Source organism: Haliotis rufescens, unplaced genomic scaffold, assembly GCF_023055435.1.
Source record: "Haliotis rufescens isolate VD_foot unplaced genomic scaffold, xgHalRufe1.0.p SCAF_6, whole genome shotgun sequence".
NCBI lineage: Eukaryota > Metazoa > Mollusca > Gastropoda > Lepetellida > Haliotidae > Haliotis > Haliotis rufescens.
The window spans coordinates 57507660-57524833 of NW_025964334.1; the positions used below are offsets into that span (position 1 = coordinate 57507660).

Consider the following 17174-nt stretch of genomic DNA (forward strand, 5'->3'; position numbering starts at 1 on the left):
ATGGAGAACACATTATTCGAGTTGTCACACATATGGCAGATATCAAAGTGTTATGCGATGGTGGTGTGATTGTAACATGTTGTGGTGCCACCAGGATACGCTGATAACGCTGACAATGTTTCCTACTACTTATATTTTCGGGATCAAATAATAATAATAATAATAATATTAATAATAAAAATAATAATGCTTAACATTATTGAAACAGCTTGATTACGAAAACCTCTCTTTTTTTATTGCATTACTTGTTTTTGTTTATTACATTCGTTTAATATCATAATGTTAGTATTCATTTTCCGAGGTCGACTATTATGTGTCACAGGCGAGTGGATTCTAAAGTGATTGAGTGAGTGAGAGTGTGAATGTAGTGTTAAACAGTTATCATTACATTAAAATATGTTTGTGGTTATGCATGATATCGGTGAATGTACAGCCACTGATGTATTTGGCTTTCTTACATCAGTCCAATACATACTGAACAGCATTGAAAACGCACCACCATGAAAATGGATGTATTTTTATCCGGGCATATTTAATATGAAAATATATAATTGAATGAGTAATATTCGACGTTCTGGACGAAGCATGAAGAAGAACAGCTCCTCAAAACACATTCCTAATTTTTTTGCGAGCGACAACGCCAAAACGCAACAAATTGCGTGCGCATCATGGAAAACGTGTTTTGTTTCATGGGAAGCATGGAGAATAGGGCTATAAAACACAGACTTTTAAAAGACACATCACTTGTCGCTGCAGACGTAAAGGGTACTGACACAAGAAATGCCAAGATTAACAGCAGAGGAACGTGAACGTGCCTTGGGCATGCTTCAAGTTGGTACGTCAAGTAGACTCGTTGCACAACGGTTTCAATGCCATCTTTCAACAGTCCTCAGGCTACTGAGCAGATACCACCAGAGATCGACCACGTCCGGGTCAACGTCATGTAACTACATCACGTCAGGATCGCCATATTGCTCGTCGGCACCTTCGTGATCGTACACTTCCGGCTACCAGGACAGCAGCAACCGTACAAGGCCAAAGGGGTTTGATCAGCGATGACACCGTACATCGACGTCTCCGCTCAGCTGGGCTACGTGCTCGACGTCCATATGTTGGACCCATACTCACTGATCGACATCGAAATGAACGTCTGCATTGGGCCGAAAGGCATCTTCATTGGACATTGCGGCAGTGGCATGGTGTGCTGTTCTCTGATGAGTCCCGTTTTCATTTACGGAATGCTGACGGTCGACTGAGAGTGTGGCGTCGACGTTACCACAATGACTGCGTTGTACAGACAGATCGATGGGGGGTTGGAAGTGAGTGTCATGGTGTGGGGCGGCATCAGTCATAACCATCGAACAGAGCTTCATGTTTGTCGTGGAAGAGTTAATGCCCTTTACTACAGGAATAACATTTTGGCAAATCACGTCATCACATTCTTTTATCAGCACCAGGATATGCACACCTTCCAGCAAGATTATGCAAGAGCGCACACGGCACGTGTTTCAACACAGTACCTAGCGAACAATAATGTGCCTCTGCTTCCATGGCCAGCCCTGTCACCCATCTATCGCCAATTGAACATCTGTGGGATCACCTGGGTCCACGCCTCTCACGTCGTCCGCAAGTACGGAACCTGAGAGAACTTGAAGATACACTACGTCAAGAGTGGAATACTATCCCACAGAGCACTATTCGCAGACGTATTCGATCAATGAAAAGACGTTGCATGGCCTGTGTTGCTGCCAATGGCGGACATACCAGATATTGACTTTTCATTTTAACCCTATGTGTCTTCCTCACACTGATGACGTAAATGTAATCACTGTGTTGTATCCCTGTTTCCTTTGTCGTCTTTCTTAATAATCCGTCTATGTCTGTTCTAATTAAATTCGATCATTGCTCAAGTGGATTTTGTAATATTTCAAGGTTTATTGCTGGTGCGTTTTCAATGCTGTTCAGTATATATATAATTGATGTTCCAGGAAATGAAATTGTGATTGTCTGTTTGTTGTTTTCTCTTTACTGTGATAGTCCTCTGCAGTACCATTTTTTCGTTTCTAAGCGGCCCTCCATTTCTAACTTGTCTAAATGCAATAACACAAGGTTGATGCATGTCATCGTGTCCCAATTGTCCCAAGTCAGCAAGCCTGACCACTCGATCCCGTTAGTACTCACTAATAATGATGTTTACAATCTAAACCACGGCTACAATGGAAAAAACACCAAGGGCTTCCAAGTTAAACCAGGTGAGTTTACCTACAATCATTGCTTGACTCTTGCATGCTGCTGTATGTAATTATTGATTTTCAGATAATCAACTTTTTAATGTCCAAATGTGTAGAGGGGTAACTAAGGAAAGACAACATTAACGATATTCCATACTTTGTTTTTGTTCAAAACATGTTGAAATTGTGGGATATTGATGCAGGCATGTGTTGTTTTTCATAAATGTGTTGAGTTAAAACACGGAAAGGCTTTCTTCTTTTTGACTTAAACATTATCCCAATACGTTTACAGTTAATATGTTTGAGATCTGTTTTATAACTAAAACAATTTAACAGTGTTCTAATGTGATAACATTTAAAATACTTTGCTCTTTGGTTATAGGTTTGACAAGTTCAGCAAAAACATTTTGTGTACAAAAAGGGATTTTAGAACAAACTGCTGTTACAGAATTAATCAAACTGAAAAAGGAGTTATTCTGTAATGTACAGAGTGGGCCATTATTCAGTATCCATATATAAGAACGAGAGATCACCCTACAATTTAATTCTGGCAGACTAATCAAACATCATATTAGACACAATAATCAAGAACAAGTATCAGTGATTACAATCAAAATGTCTCACTGCATGCTAAAATATCATCTCATGACCCAGAATCTATTGCTCATAATCCATTGTAATCCATTAATTGCACAAAGTTCACATATTGCCATCTTGGCATATACAATTGAAGTTTCAAATATAGCCGACATGGCACATCTATTGACAACCAGTACCGTCTTCGGAACTGAACACTTTCTTTTGGTGATCTACGATTTCATAACATCAGCCTTTTCTTGGCTATGAGCTTACCATGGCTTAAATGTTTACTATACAAATGTGTGTAATTGGTGAATAGAGGGTCAGTGTTTATCACTGGCATCATCTACAAAAGCAAAATGAAAATTAAGTATATCCAATATATTCTTCATATTGGATTTTCATAAAAGAAATGATTCCAAATCAATTGAGTAATAAAGTAGATTTTTTAACATTGTTTTGATGTTTGTGGGATAATGTCGTGATTAGAATCTAATCTCAGCTGACAATTGTGGCTGTTTCGTGTTGTCAGAGGGTTGTTCCTACAGATCGCTTTCGTTTATCCGACATCATTTTGTCTGTAATTAAATATCATCATTAATCATTGAAACAGTTATGGGGTTGCTTAACATTTTTTCAGGTGTATTGTGTAGTGTATGGTATAAGTGATGGTAGCCTTGCATTCTTGCATTCTCTCCCCCCCCCCCCCCCCCCACCCCCCCCCCCCCCCCCCACCCACCCCCCCACCCCATGGTACCGATAACTGCATGCTAACACAAGGATCATACGTAGTAGGGAATGATTACAAAGTACATACCCCATGGTTAATCATTCAAATACGGTTAGCAATGATCACAGTAGACTGTCTGCCAAAAAATACTTTACCAATTTAAAAATGAACTTGGAAAGAATTCAAAACCTAAATTCAAACTAAATCTTAGCCAAACAAATCGTCTAAACACAACACTGTTCTATGCAGGAAATGCTACACGTCCACGGTTCGGTTTTTAGAAAATACGAAGGAGTGAAAACCACGTGCCGCTTTTTAAGCCGAAACCGAGGGTTTCTGGGAAGGACCTTCCATTTTTTCAACAGCTAGCACGTGCTGTTCTTATCAACATGACAACGCCAGACCCCATTCAGTCAGAATCGTCTTCGCCTGCGCGCTGCCCATACATGCCCCCCATAGAACACCTCCGAGATGTCATGGATCGTCGTGTTCAACAAAAACCACATCCACCAGCCAACCCACAAGAACTGATCCAGCCAATACAATACAAGAATTGCGATGTATCCTGCGTGATGTCATCAGACCACTGACCTTTTTCTGTGCCCTGAAGAGTTTTGCGTATCTTGTAGCAGGGGGTGGTCATACACGCTATTCTCGTGACGTGTCATTGAACTTAAGCGATTTTACATGTGTGCGTCCTTTGTCCATTACGTTGAAGGCTTGTTTTTTTACTATCAAACGTCAATTCGGACAACTGTCATGCCAATATCGGATGTTGTATGAATTTTAGTTTAAATGTTCATTTTGTTGAGATTTTGATCTTCTTAATACATTTTACTACATGCATCCAATACATGCACAATTGTTTTCACTCTGGTAGATATCGACGAATGCACTGATGGTACAAATAACTGCCATGCTAAGGCCGACTGCACAAACAGGGATGGCTCCTTCACCTGTAAATGCAAGGATGGCTATGATGGCGACGGAGTGAAATGCGAGTGGTATCTCTTCTCCATGTTAGACACACGATTTTGTTAATGCAAAACAAACGTTTTTACTTCAAATTTAAATACTTAATTGAAAGCACTTCTTTCTCATGGATTTTCTAATATACAATACCACGTGCCGGTTACAAGGTTAATCTTGAGCAGAAAGCACACTCTAACGATACCCATGTTGAATCACTAACAGACAATAATGATATGTGTTACTTTACATAAGTTCTAATGGAAAGAAAGTAAAAAACAACATGTTAATGTGTATCATGTTTCTGTTTGGTTTTAGGTACTGACTGTACCGAAAATGGCAACGAGTGCTTAAATGATGGTACTTGTAACATTCCATCGGGTGAGACGCATGGTACATGCTCTTGCAAAAACGGATACAGTGGTCCTATTTGTGCAGATGGTAGGTACATGCAATTTGTTAATAGGCTCATTCCCGTATGTCCTTAGTGTATTCCATCTGACCCAAAGGTCATCGTTAATTGAATATATGATTGGGCATTTATACAATTATATAGGTGGTACTGTTTTCTGAATATAATTCAGATTGAATTCTTTTGGCTTTGTACTTTGAAGTTCAATTCTTTCACATTGTACATACCACTGCGACCCTGATGCTGTAACCTCTTTCAGACAGGATTGTTTCATATTAAATGCAACGTTTATGTCCCATTTGTTTTTTTTACTACACATTAATCGCTAATACTTTTAATGCTGTAATGATCTGCTTTTGCGAATTGGAAGAGATGCTAAATAAATAACAATATAAGCTAAAGGCCAAGAAGTTTAAACTGTGTTAAAATAGTAATGCAGAGCAAAGTATTTTTAACTGTCATAGAACGTCTTAGTTGATTGAATTGAGTATTTTGGGAAAACATATCACAAATGTAACTAACATTATGCTTAACGACAATACATATCAGGGAATGTTTACAGAGTACATACCCCATGGCTAATCATTCAAATACGATTGATAGGACAGCCGTGTGTGTAAACTGACTGCCAAAACAACTTCACCAATTTAAAAATGAACTTGGAAAGAATTCACAATCTAAATTCAAACTAAATCTAAGCAAAACAAATCGTCTAAACACAAACATGTTCTATTCAGAAAGTGATACACGTTTTTTTAGAAAATGCGAAAAAGTGAAAAACACGTGCCGCTTGGTCAGCCTTAACTACACATGCAATACGTTAACATGTATGATACGGACGGCATGTCAGACACTCACTCTGATAAAAAAAACACACAGCCCGAACAAAACGGACGGGCCCTGGGAATGATGAAGATGGGACCATCCAATGCCAACAATGCTAGAACTTTTGGTTGCTCACATAAGGCACCTGATGCAACGTTAGATAGGATAAGAACACGCAGACCCAGGAGAACTACGCACAATGAAGACCGGTACTTGTGTACTTTGTATCTCCTAATTCGATTCCTGACAGCGACATCATCAGCGAGAGACAGTGGCCATACGGCTTTGGGCTTAAGGAAATAGGGCTTACATACCTTACAAAAGTCATTTATTGAAAGCGCAACTACTTCGTCGGAGATTGGGATGGGTTCGGAATGTACGTCGTTGCCAGGGACGTAACTGACAGGAAACGTTCAAACTCGTTATCACACAAATTAAAACAATCAGTTGACAAAATAAAAACATTGCCATAATTCTACTTTCAAGGCGTGTTGGTTAAAAGTGAGAATACTCTCGTTTTGAAACATGATGGTCTGGTTCGAACGTACTGGGTTAAATGAGGTTGTTGCACATTCTCCAAATGTGTAGCATGGTAGTCAGCAATTACTGGATCTCTGAATATAAACATGTTCCGAATTTTGAAATGATTTCAGTACAGTCAGGTTGATGAACATCAGCACATACTATCTAAATTGTTTTAAGGGCTTGACAAATATTCGTGTGTGATTGTAGCGTTAGAACAAGGGACAATGTTTAAAGCAAGTTTTTGTGACCGTTATTCGTGTATTTGAAATGCATGTGTCAGTGCTTCATCGATGAATCGTTCGTGCCAAGCAGAAGTGTATTGATATCGAGAGCACATCATTTGACTCGGTACACATATATCAGATACCAAAGTGTTGTGTGAAGATGTGTGATAAGTGGTGTTATAGACCATGATATGCTGTGTTGCCACCAGAGCACGATTTATAGTCAGCTGACAATGTTTCCTACTAATTTAAGTTTGAAGATATAGTTGAAAGAAGAATGTCCTTATAATTTAATGCGGAACCTGTAACCATACCATAAGAACCATAACCGTCCCATAAGAATATCACAAGTGTTATTTCATTCTATTCCAGAACACGATTACCAACATGCCATTCTTTCCCGACTTATTTACAAATTTAGCTGTGTACAATTGAGGATATTGACAAATGGCATGTATTGAGTGTGCGTTTCAGCAAATAAAGTTCTGAAACTAAAAGTCGAAAGTTAACAGTATGACTTAACTCATAACAGTATTTGCACGCTCCAGCCATTGACGCAAGGGTCCTGATAGTGTAACGTTTATTTATAAAAGACTGAGAGTATAACTTATTCTTATAAGAAAGGAGTCTTATCATTATCTCAGCCAGTCATACTCATCTATTGTGTATAAGTATTAGAAGTGGGCACTTCCTCCTCTGGACATCACCACTACCTCCAGAAACCTGTGATCGTGGGGTCAAATTAGACCTCTTTACGTATATTTCTCCTATATCAGGTTAGTATATTGTGATAAAATCTAAAAATTGATCAAAGCACTGATAAGCCACTCGCACTCACCTGATGTTCTTCACTGCTGCACTTTGAAACCCTTGTTTTAGAGTTGGAATAGTTTTATGTAAATAGCACAAACTGTGAAATAGAGAGAACAATGGGATGATAGCATTACATATCGTTTTCATATCTATAAACCTGCAGAGTTCACTTTAGTCATGATTTAGCTTTTTTGTACACTGAGAAAAAAGATTAATTTAGGAACTTGTTTCAGTTATGAACGGTATACGGATTTGGCATGTTCTGTCTGAACATGTGTAGGGTCTACACACATGAAATAAATATCGTCTCACAGCCAAATCACCACCTAAACGCAACATCCCGATAAATCAGATTCACAGGTACTTGCATAACGCATATACCACCAGGACTAACAACGAACTTGGTACAACATTATCATGAATATGTACAAATAAACCCGCTCAATGTGACTAGGTCGCCATAGCACAGATGGTAGACGGACTACAAATCAAAAGGTTGTAGCTAGGGTCGAATCGTTTGAATTGACGCGACCAGGGATCGAATCCCTGGCGTTCTGCTCTCTGGGCACACGCCCTACGACGGCGGCGGTCTCACCTAGTTAAAATAGGTACTAACTGATTAGTAAAGTCTACTAAATTGTTAGTTTCTGAGTGGGTAATGAATTTCATTAAGTTAGTAAATTTTACAAACTGTTTTCTGTCAGTGTAGGTATCGATGAATGCACTGCTGGTGCGGTTAACTGTCACAGTAACGCTGACTGCACACGCATGATTGGCTCTTTTACCTTTCAATGCAAGGCTTGCTATGTTTGGGACGGGGGTAAATGCAAGTGGTATTTAACCTACGCTGGACGTTTGTTTTTTCGCATTTCCACTACAAACATCCAATACACGTACAATTGTTTTCACTCTCGTAGATATCGATGAATGCACTGATAGTACAAATAACTGCCATGAAAAGGCTGACTGCACAATCACGGACGGCTCCTTCACCTGTACATGCAAGGCTGGCCATGTTGGGGACGGAGTAAAATGCGAACGTAACTGCATCTTGAAAAAATGCATTCATTACAAAATGGCTGTAGCAATGAGCAATGTTGAACTTTCAATGGCTTAACCATCATTGGCGTATGTCGAATGCATTCTTATTTGATTGCATGTGACGCCATTCCATCTGCTTATCTGAAGACACATCATTTTTGTTGATAATCATATCACTGCAAAGGAACATATTGAGTGGTGTCAAGGTCAGGCATCCCACACTAAAGTTTTGATATTTGCCTGAGAAATTGAAACATAGACGTAAAGAAAGCATGTTGTATAAATTAAAATATTATAATATAAATTATATTTAATATATTTTACTACTTACTGACAAGGTTGTCAGATATGTAAGACATGTCTCATGGTATATTATCTCCTGATTTTGTCAGAAATCTCCACCTTCATTTAACGCCTCTTTAAGAAAAATCTAAGAGAATGAAAAAGCTATTTATAACTGTGACAAGAAGGTGTATTATAAATAATTTGTGCTCTTAGTTACCCGTTTTATGGCTTCCTTTGCTTGGTTGATGCATATTACTCAGGTGCCTCAGATAAGAATTTGGAGAAAACTTAGCCAGAGTGACTAAATACACCCATTTAGATAATACTAGTATGTGAAATTCAGTTAACTGTTGTCCCTCCAATTCGATTTGCCTTAGGAAGAAGTTATTTTGACAAACTACTCCTGCTTCATATCAATTTGCTGGCACATTATTATGAAGCGCGATGTTAAACAACAAACAATTGCAAACAAAACATATCAATAATATATCATGATCGTTTAGTCTTTTTCAGTTATTGTGGTCATGTGTCACTGACATATTATCAATGAAATAGGCATAACACTGATATAAATGTCCTGTATTTCAGCCTCTGGTGCTGCTACGGTATCGGGGCACTTCCTTCTGCTCACAGTTGTTGCTGTCCTCGCAAAGCTGAACCTCAACTGAATACAACCGGACCGGAACACGACTAATAGAGTGTAGTAGATGTGTTTAATTTTCCTACAAGACTTCATAGACGTGGATACTACATTGCGTTTAATGTTGTGATTGATTAATTGTGCTTACGAAACATGCACTAAATCTGTTTAAAGTAACATCATTCAATATTTTCAACAATAGATGGTCGTTTTAGTGGCGACACGTGTGAAATGTTTCATCCTGATTAGAAATTTAACAGTGTGAAAAATGGAACAAATACGCCCATATTTGAAAATAATAAACCCCAGCATATTTCCTGGAAAGGAACATGTCCACGTGTGTTATTCGGACTTGCATTTCAGTGATTTTTATATTCGTTTGTTTCACGCCAATGTAATTCCCTCACTGTTGATAAGAAGACAAAATTCGTCCCTGGTTACTTTTAGGCCATTGATGACATGTTACTGATGACGTGGAACTGTCTCCCAGTGACCACTGACACAGAGTAAATGTTATCTACTTCTTATCTACTGTGACAGTGACCGATTGTTATCTACCCACCCAAAGGACCTTTTATGATGTAAAATCTGATCAATAGTTTATAATAAAATAAAATACATGCATTCAGTTTCACGCGTAATTGTTGTTTATTTGATGGATAGTTTCACAATGTGGGCATATATGTGCGAGAAGGTAACGACAACGTGATGACTTTATTTTAAAATGTCACATAGGCATTACCTCAGCCACAAAGTGACAAGAACCCCTTATCAATACATCAAAGTAACAACCAAAGCACCGCATGCGTAATGTGGTGGAAGAGCGTCTGCCCGGAGGGCGGAACATCGTGAGTTCGATTCCCGGTCGCGTCATACCTAAAGACGTTAAAACATGGTACTTGCTGTTACCCTGCCTAGCGCTCAGCATCAGAGGCTAAAACAAGGACTGGTCAGCTCGGAGTCAGTTTTCGGTGTCTGAGTGGGATTCATGTTAAACCATGCCATGGTATCTCAAAGTGCTAGTACTATACTTACTAGTATAAGTACTAGTATAAGTAGCCACACACACAATCTTGAACGCGACGTTTTGGGGGATCTATTGAAAAAAAAACTTTGTAAAACATGTTACAAAATGTTACAAAGTACATATTTACACCAAAAAAACAAGCCATGATTCTATTGTTGTCTTAAAAGCAACAAACAACTTCCCTGATACCCTCAACCAGCGCGTGTGCATATTGAAATCCCAGCCAGAGGCCGAGGCTGTGACATCATGACCATTTGCTTTAATTTGTCTACTGTGCATTTATTAACATGCCAATACAGTGTTTTCCCGTCATTCTCGGGGTATTGAAGAAGCGAAATAGGGAATTGTGTTGCGTTGGGGTTTTCTAGTACACCAAACAAAAGTACCTAGTATCATTTCTTGATTTTTCCAAGCGAAAAGGATGAATAAGGTAGGAGGAAAGTTTGATTTTCTGCAGAAAAGGCCTCGCTTATGTCATTCACAAAATATGCAGGATAAAGTTTTCTCCTATTTAGGACCTTCTGTATGCACATTATCCGTAAGCCCTGACGTAACTTAGTCGATTTTGTTTTTTTAAAAGAACATAAAACAGGTTACTACCGCATACTTTATATACGACCCGTGGAGATCCGGGGTAGAAGAGGTCATCAGCAACCGACGCTTGCCGTAAAAGGCGACTATGCTTGTCGTAAGAGGCGACAAACGGGATCGAGTGGTCACGCTCGCTGACTTGGTTGATGACTCGATGATTTACATACAACCGTCATATAGCTGGAATATTGCTACAGTGCAGCGTTAAACAACATAGAAACAAACACACACACTTTATATACACCTTACATACTATACTACATAGTATAGTCCATGATATAATTATGGATGTTATTGGACTCGACGAGTAGAGTCACTGTGCAGAGCCTAGCTGAATGCATGCCACTAATATCCCTCTATTGACCAGTGAAGTCAATATTATGACAACTGTTTTAACGGAAGTAATAACTGATCAACCATCACTAGACAATACAACTAACACATAAGATTCCCTTGTACAAAAAACAAATTTAGCTTCAGCCCTACGCTAATTGCTTGGCAAAACGACAACACGGTGAACACTGTTTTGGCAATGGTAAATGTCATTCTACAACTGGTACATTTTACACAAAAATAACTGTCTCGCTTGTTTTTAATTAATAAATATCCATTTTATCTAGACATGTCAGGATAGCGTTTAACACAGGATTGTGTTCCCTAGTCTTTCTGTGTTCACATCAGATTGATCGTCTTCACTTGGTAGATCTTCCTCGCTTTCCACGCTACTGTCAATACTACTTTGACTAACCTTTGGCTCATATTGATATTGACGAAAATATGTAAGGTCACTGCAGGAAAACTCAACTCGATGGCATTATCTGGTGATAATGGCTAGTAATCTACCAAATCAACTGTCCCCCATGACATCAGGTCTCTAAGTAGTTTCCGGAATACGAGTTGTTTTTTAATGATTTTTGTCACCAATGTTGTCTTTTAGAATGTGTTCTTTCAAGAAGCCTGTTTTAGTATGCTTTATGCATTTTTAATTCCACATTTATAGTTACTGTACATCTCCTTTAAAACCCAATTCATCTCACATCGCCTATAATTAAAAACAATTTGTAAATATATTCAGCAAAGCAACAATATTTTTAACTGCTTAAAATTCGGGCCATAAGCCACCAGCAACATAATCTAGACTATCTTGCAGTCCCTTAGCTTCCTGCATATCCCAGTAGGATTTACGTCATGTGTTGGCGACTGGTGGTTGTGGACAAATCTAACTACTATAAAGAACTGCTCATTGGTTGATAATAGGTACACTCATTATTATATGATCACGTTTTGGGATTGCAATCTGTGTCTTGTAAAACAGGCCACTAAATGGATCGATTGCTCAGCCTCGATGATTTACATGATTATATGTCACTGTACGTGACGGATGTTGCCTCCAACATCAATCACTGGTTTGTCTGATACAGACCAGATTATAATGTTATCATATAAAAGCTGGAACGTAGGAGTCTCAGACTTTGCAGGACGACTCCTTAGGTCAAATGGAGCATTCTCAACGAAACATTTTTCACTTTGGAGCCAATGTTACAGTTGGATATTGGAGCCCATAGCTCCGCTCACAGAGGTGATCTGGGGTCAAGAACGGTGGAAACGTGACCTCCAGGTCAAGGTCTACCCGCATGCAAAATTTCAATGCGCTGCGACAACTTTGACATCCGAGTGGCATTTGAGCGCCAGGTGTGCCTTATATGCATTTTCGACCAAAAATGTCAAATCGCCGTAGGAGTCTCAGACTTTGCAGGACGACTCCTTAGGTCAAATGGAGCATTCTCAACGAAACATTTTTCACTTTGGAGCCAATGTTACAGTTGGATAATGGAGCCCATAGCTCCGCTCACAGAGGTGATCTGGGGTCAAGAACGGTGGAAACGTGACCTCCAGGTCAAGGTCTACCCGCATGCAAAATTTCAATGCGCTGCGACAACTTTGACATCCGAGTGGCATTTGAGCGCCAGGTGTAGCCTCATATGCATTTTCGACCAAAAATGTCAAATCGCCGTAGGAGTCTCAGACTTTGCAGGACGACTCCTTAGGTCAAATGGAGCATTCTCAACGAAACATTTTTCACTTTGGAGCCAATGTTACAGTTGGATAATGGAACCCATAGCTCCGCTCACAGAGGTGATCTGGGGTCAAGAACGGTGGAAACGTGACCTCCAGGTCAAGGTCTACCCGCATGCAAAATTTCAATGCGCTGCGACAACTTTGACATCCGAGTGGCATTTGAGCGCCAGGTGTTAGCCTCATATGCATTTTCGACCAAAAATGTCAAATCGCCGTAGGAGTCTCAGACTTTGCAGGACGACTCCTTAGGTCAAATGGAGCATTCTCAACGAAACATTTTTCACTTTGGAGCCAATGTTACAGTTGGATAATGGAGCCCATAGCTCCGCTCACAGAGGTGATCTGGGGTCAAGAACGATGGAAACGTGACCTCCAGGTCAAGGTCTACCCGCATGCAAAATTTCAATGCGCTGCGACAACTTTGACATCCGAGTGGCATTTGAGCGCCAGGTGTGCCTTATATGCATTTTCGACCAAAAATGTCAAATCGCCGTAGGAGTCTCAGACTTTGCAGGACGACTCCTTAGGTCAAATGGAGCATTCTCAACGAAACATTTTTCACTTTGGAGCCAATGTTACAGTTGGATAATGGAGCCCATAGCTCCGCTCACAGAGGTGATCTGGGGTCAAGAACGGTGGAAACGTGACCTCCAGGTCAAGGTCTACCCGCATGCAAAATTTCAATGCGCTGCGACAACTTTGACATCCGAGTGGCATTTGAGCGCCAGGTGTGCCTTATATGCATTTTCGACCAAAAATGTCAAATCGCCGTAGGAGTCTCAGACTTTGCAGGACGACTCCTTAGGTCAAATGGAGCATTCTCAACGAAACATTTTTCACTTTGGAGCCAATGTTACAGTTGGATAATGGAGCCCATAGCTCCGCTCACAGAGGTGATCTGGGGTCAAGAACGGTGGAAACGTGACCTCCAGGTCAAGGTCTACCCGCATGCAAAATTTCAATGCGCTGCGACAACTTTGACATCCGAGTGGCATTTGAGCGCCAGATGTTAGCCTTATATGCATTTTCGACCAAAAATGTCAAATCGCCGTAGGAGTCTCAGACTTTGCAGGACGACTCCTTAGGTCAAATGGAGCATTCTCAACGAAACATTTTTCACTTTGGAGCCAATGTTACAGTTGGATAATGGAGCCCATAGCTCCGCTCACAGAGGTGATCTGGGGTCAAGAACGGTGGAAACGTGACCTCCAGGTCAAGGTCTACCCGCATGCAAAATTTCAATGCGCTGCGACAACTTTGACATCCGAGTGGCATTTGAGCGCCAGGTGTGCCTTATATGCATTTTCGACCAAAAATGTCAAATCGCCGTAGGAGTCTCAGACTTTGCAGGACGACTCCTTAGGTCAAATGGAGCATTCTCAACGAAACATTTTTCACTTTGGAGCCAATGTTACAGTTGGATAATGGAGCCCATAGCTCCGCTCACAGAGGTGATCTGGGGTCAAGAACGGTGGAAACGTGACCTCCAGGTCAAGGTCTACCCGCATGCAAAATTTCAATGCGCTGCGACAACTTTGACATCCGAGTGGCATTTGAGCGCCAGGTGTGCCTTATATGCATTTTCGACCAAAAATGTCAAATCGCCGTAGGAGTCTCAGACTTTGCAGGACGACTCCTTAGGTCAAATGGAGCATTCTCAACGAAACATTTTTCACTTTGGAGCCAATGTTACAGTTGGATAATGGAGCCCATAGCTCCGCTCACAGAGGTGATCTGGGGTCAAGAACGGTGGAAACGTGACCTCCAGGTCAAGGTCTACCCGCATGCAAAATTTCAATGCGCTGCGACAACTTTGACATCCGAGTGGCATTTGAGCGCCAGATGTTAGCCTTATATGCATTTTCGACCAAAAATGTCAAATCGCCGTAGGAGTCTCAGACTTTGCAGGACGACTCCTTAGGTCAAATGGAGCATTCTCAACGAAACATTTTTCACTTTGGAGCCAATGTTACAGTTGGATAATGGAGCCCATAGCTCCGCTCACAGAGGTGATCTGGGGTCAAGAACGGTGGAAACGTGACCTCCAGGTCAAGGTCTACCCGCATGCAAAATTTCAATGCGCTGCGACAACTTTGACATCCGAGTGGCATTTGAGCGCCAGATGTTAGCCTTATATGCATTTTCGACCAAAAATGTCAAATCGCCGTAGGAGTCTCAGACTTTGCAGGACGACTCCTTAGGTCAAATGGAGCATTCTCAACGAAACATTTTTCACTTTGGAGCCAATGTTACAGTTGGATAATGGAGCCCATAGCTCCGCTCACAGAGGTGATCTGGGGTCAAGAACGGTGGAAACGTGACCTCCAGGTCAAGGTCTACCCGCATGCAAAATTTCAATGCGCTGCGACAACTTTGACATCCGAGTGGCATTTGAGCGCCAGGTGTGCCTTATATGCATTTTCGACCAAAAATGTCAAATCGCCGTAGGAGTCTCAGACTTTGCAGGACGACTCCTTAGGTCAAATGGAGCATTCTCAACGAAACATTTTTCACTTTGGAGCCAATGTTACAGTTGGATAATGGAGCCCATAGCTCCGCTCACAGAGGTGATCTGGGGTCAAGAACGGTGGAAACGTGACCTCCAGGTCAAGGTCTACCCGCATGCAAAATTTCAATGCGCTGCGACAACTTTGACATCCGAGTGGCATTTGAGCGCCAGGTGTGCCTTATATGCATTTTCGACCAAAAATGTCAAATCGCCGTAGGAGTCTCAGACTTTGCAGGACGACTCCTTAGGTCAAATGGAGCATTCTCAACGAAACATTTTTCACTTTGGAGCCAATGTTACAGTTGGATAATGGAGCCCATAGCTCCGCTCACAGAGGTGATCTGGGGTCAAGAACGGTGGAAACGTGACCTCCAGGTCAAGGTCTACCCGCATGCAAAATTTCAATGCGCTGCGACAACTTTGACATCCGAGTGGCATTCGAGCGCCAGGTGTTAGCCTTATATGCATTTTCGACCAAAAATGTCAAATCGCCGTAGGAGTCTCAGACTTTGCAGGACGACTCCTTAGGTCAAATGGAGCATTCTCAACGAAACATTTTTCACTTTGGAGCCAATGTTACAGTTGGATAATGGAGCCCATAGCTCCGCTCACAGAGGTGATCTGGGGTCAAGAACGGTGGAAACGTGACCTCCAGGTCAAGGTCTACCCGCATGCAAAATTTCAATGCGCTGCGACAACTTTGACATCCGAGTGGCATTTGAGCGCCAGGTGTGCCTTATATGCATTTTCGACCAAAAATGTCAAATCGCCGTAGGAGTCTCAGACTTTGCAGGACGACTCCTTAGGTCAAATGGAGCATTCTCAACGAAACATTTTTCACTTTGGAGCCAATGTTACAGTTGGATAATGGAGCCCATAGCTCCGCTCACAGAGGTGATCTGGGGTCAAGAACGGTGGAAACGTGACCTCCAGGTCAAGGTCTACCCGCATGCAAAATTTCAATGCGCTGCGACAACTTTGACATCCGAGTGGCATTTGAGCGCCAGGTGTTAGCCTTATATGCATTTTCGACCAAAAATGTCAAATCGCCGTAGGAGTCTCAGACTTTGCAGGACGACTCCTTAGGTCAAATGGAGCATTCTCAACGAAACATTTTTCACTTTGGAGCCAATGTTACAGTTGGATAATGGAGCCCATAGCTCCGCTCACAGAGGTGATCTGGGGTCAAGAACGGTGGAAACGTGACCTCCAGGTCAAGGTCTACCCGCATGCAAAATTTCAATGCGCTGCGACAACTTTGACATCCGAGTGGCATTTGAGCGCCAGGTGTGCCTTATATGCATTTTCGACCAAAAATGTCAAATCGCCGTAGGAGTCTCAGACTTTGCAGGACGACTCCTTAGGTCAAATGGAGCATTCTCAACGAAACATTTTTCACTTTGGAGCCAATGTTACAGTTGGATAATGGAGCCCATAGCTCCGCTCACAGAGGTGATCTGGGGTCAAGAACGGTGGAAACGTGACCTCCAGGTCAAGGTCTACCCGCATGCAAAATTTCAATGCGCTGCGACAACTTTGACATCCGAGTGGCATTTGAGCGCCAGGTGTTAGCCTTATATGCATTTTCGACCAAAAATGTCAAATCGCCGTAGGAGTCTCAGACTTTGCAGGACGACTCCTTAGGTCAAATGGAGCATTCTCAACGAAACATTTTTCACTTTGGAGCCAATGTT

The 17174-nt window shown here is 41.3% G+C and overlaps 1 protein-coding gene and 1 pseudogene across 2 annotated transcripts in view; both read left to right on the forward strand.

Moving 5' to 3' along the window:
- Positions 1 to 9902, forward strand: part of LOC124128341 (fibropellin-1-like) — a 416047-nt gene extending 406145 nt beyond the window's left edge. For both annotated transcript variants that reach the window (XM_048386710.1, XM_048386712.1), the window contains one exon: positions 9223 to 9902. In XM_048386710.1, coding sequence (XP_048242667.1) covers positions 9223 to 9302 — 80 coding nt within the window. In that variant the 3' untranslated portion in view covers positions 9303 to 9902. The remainder of the gene's footprint in view (positions 1 to 9222) is intronic.
- A 175-nt stretch (positions 9903 to 10077) lies between these two features.
- Positions 10078 to 17174, forward strand: part of LOC124143227 — a 67314-nt pseudogene continuing 60217 nt past the window's right edge.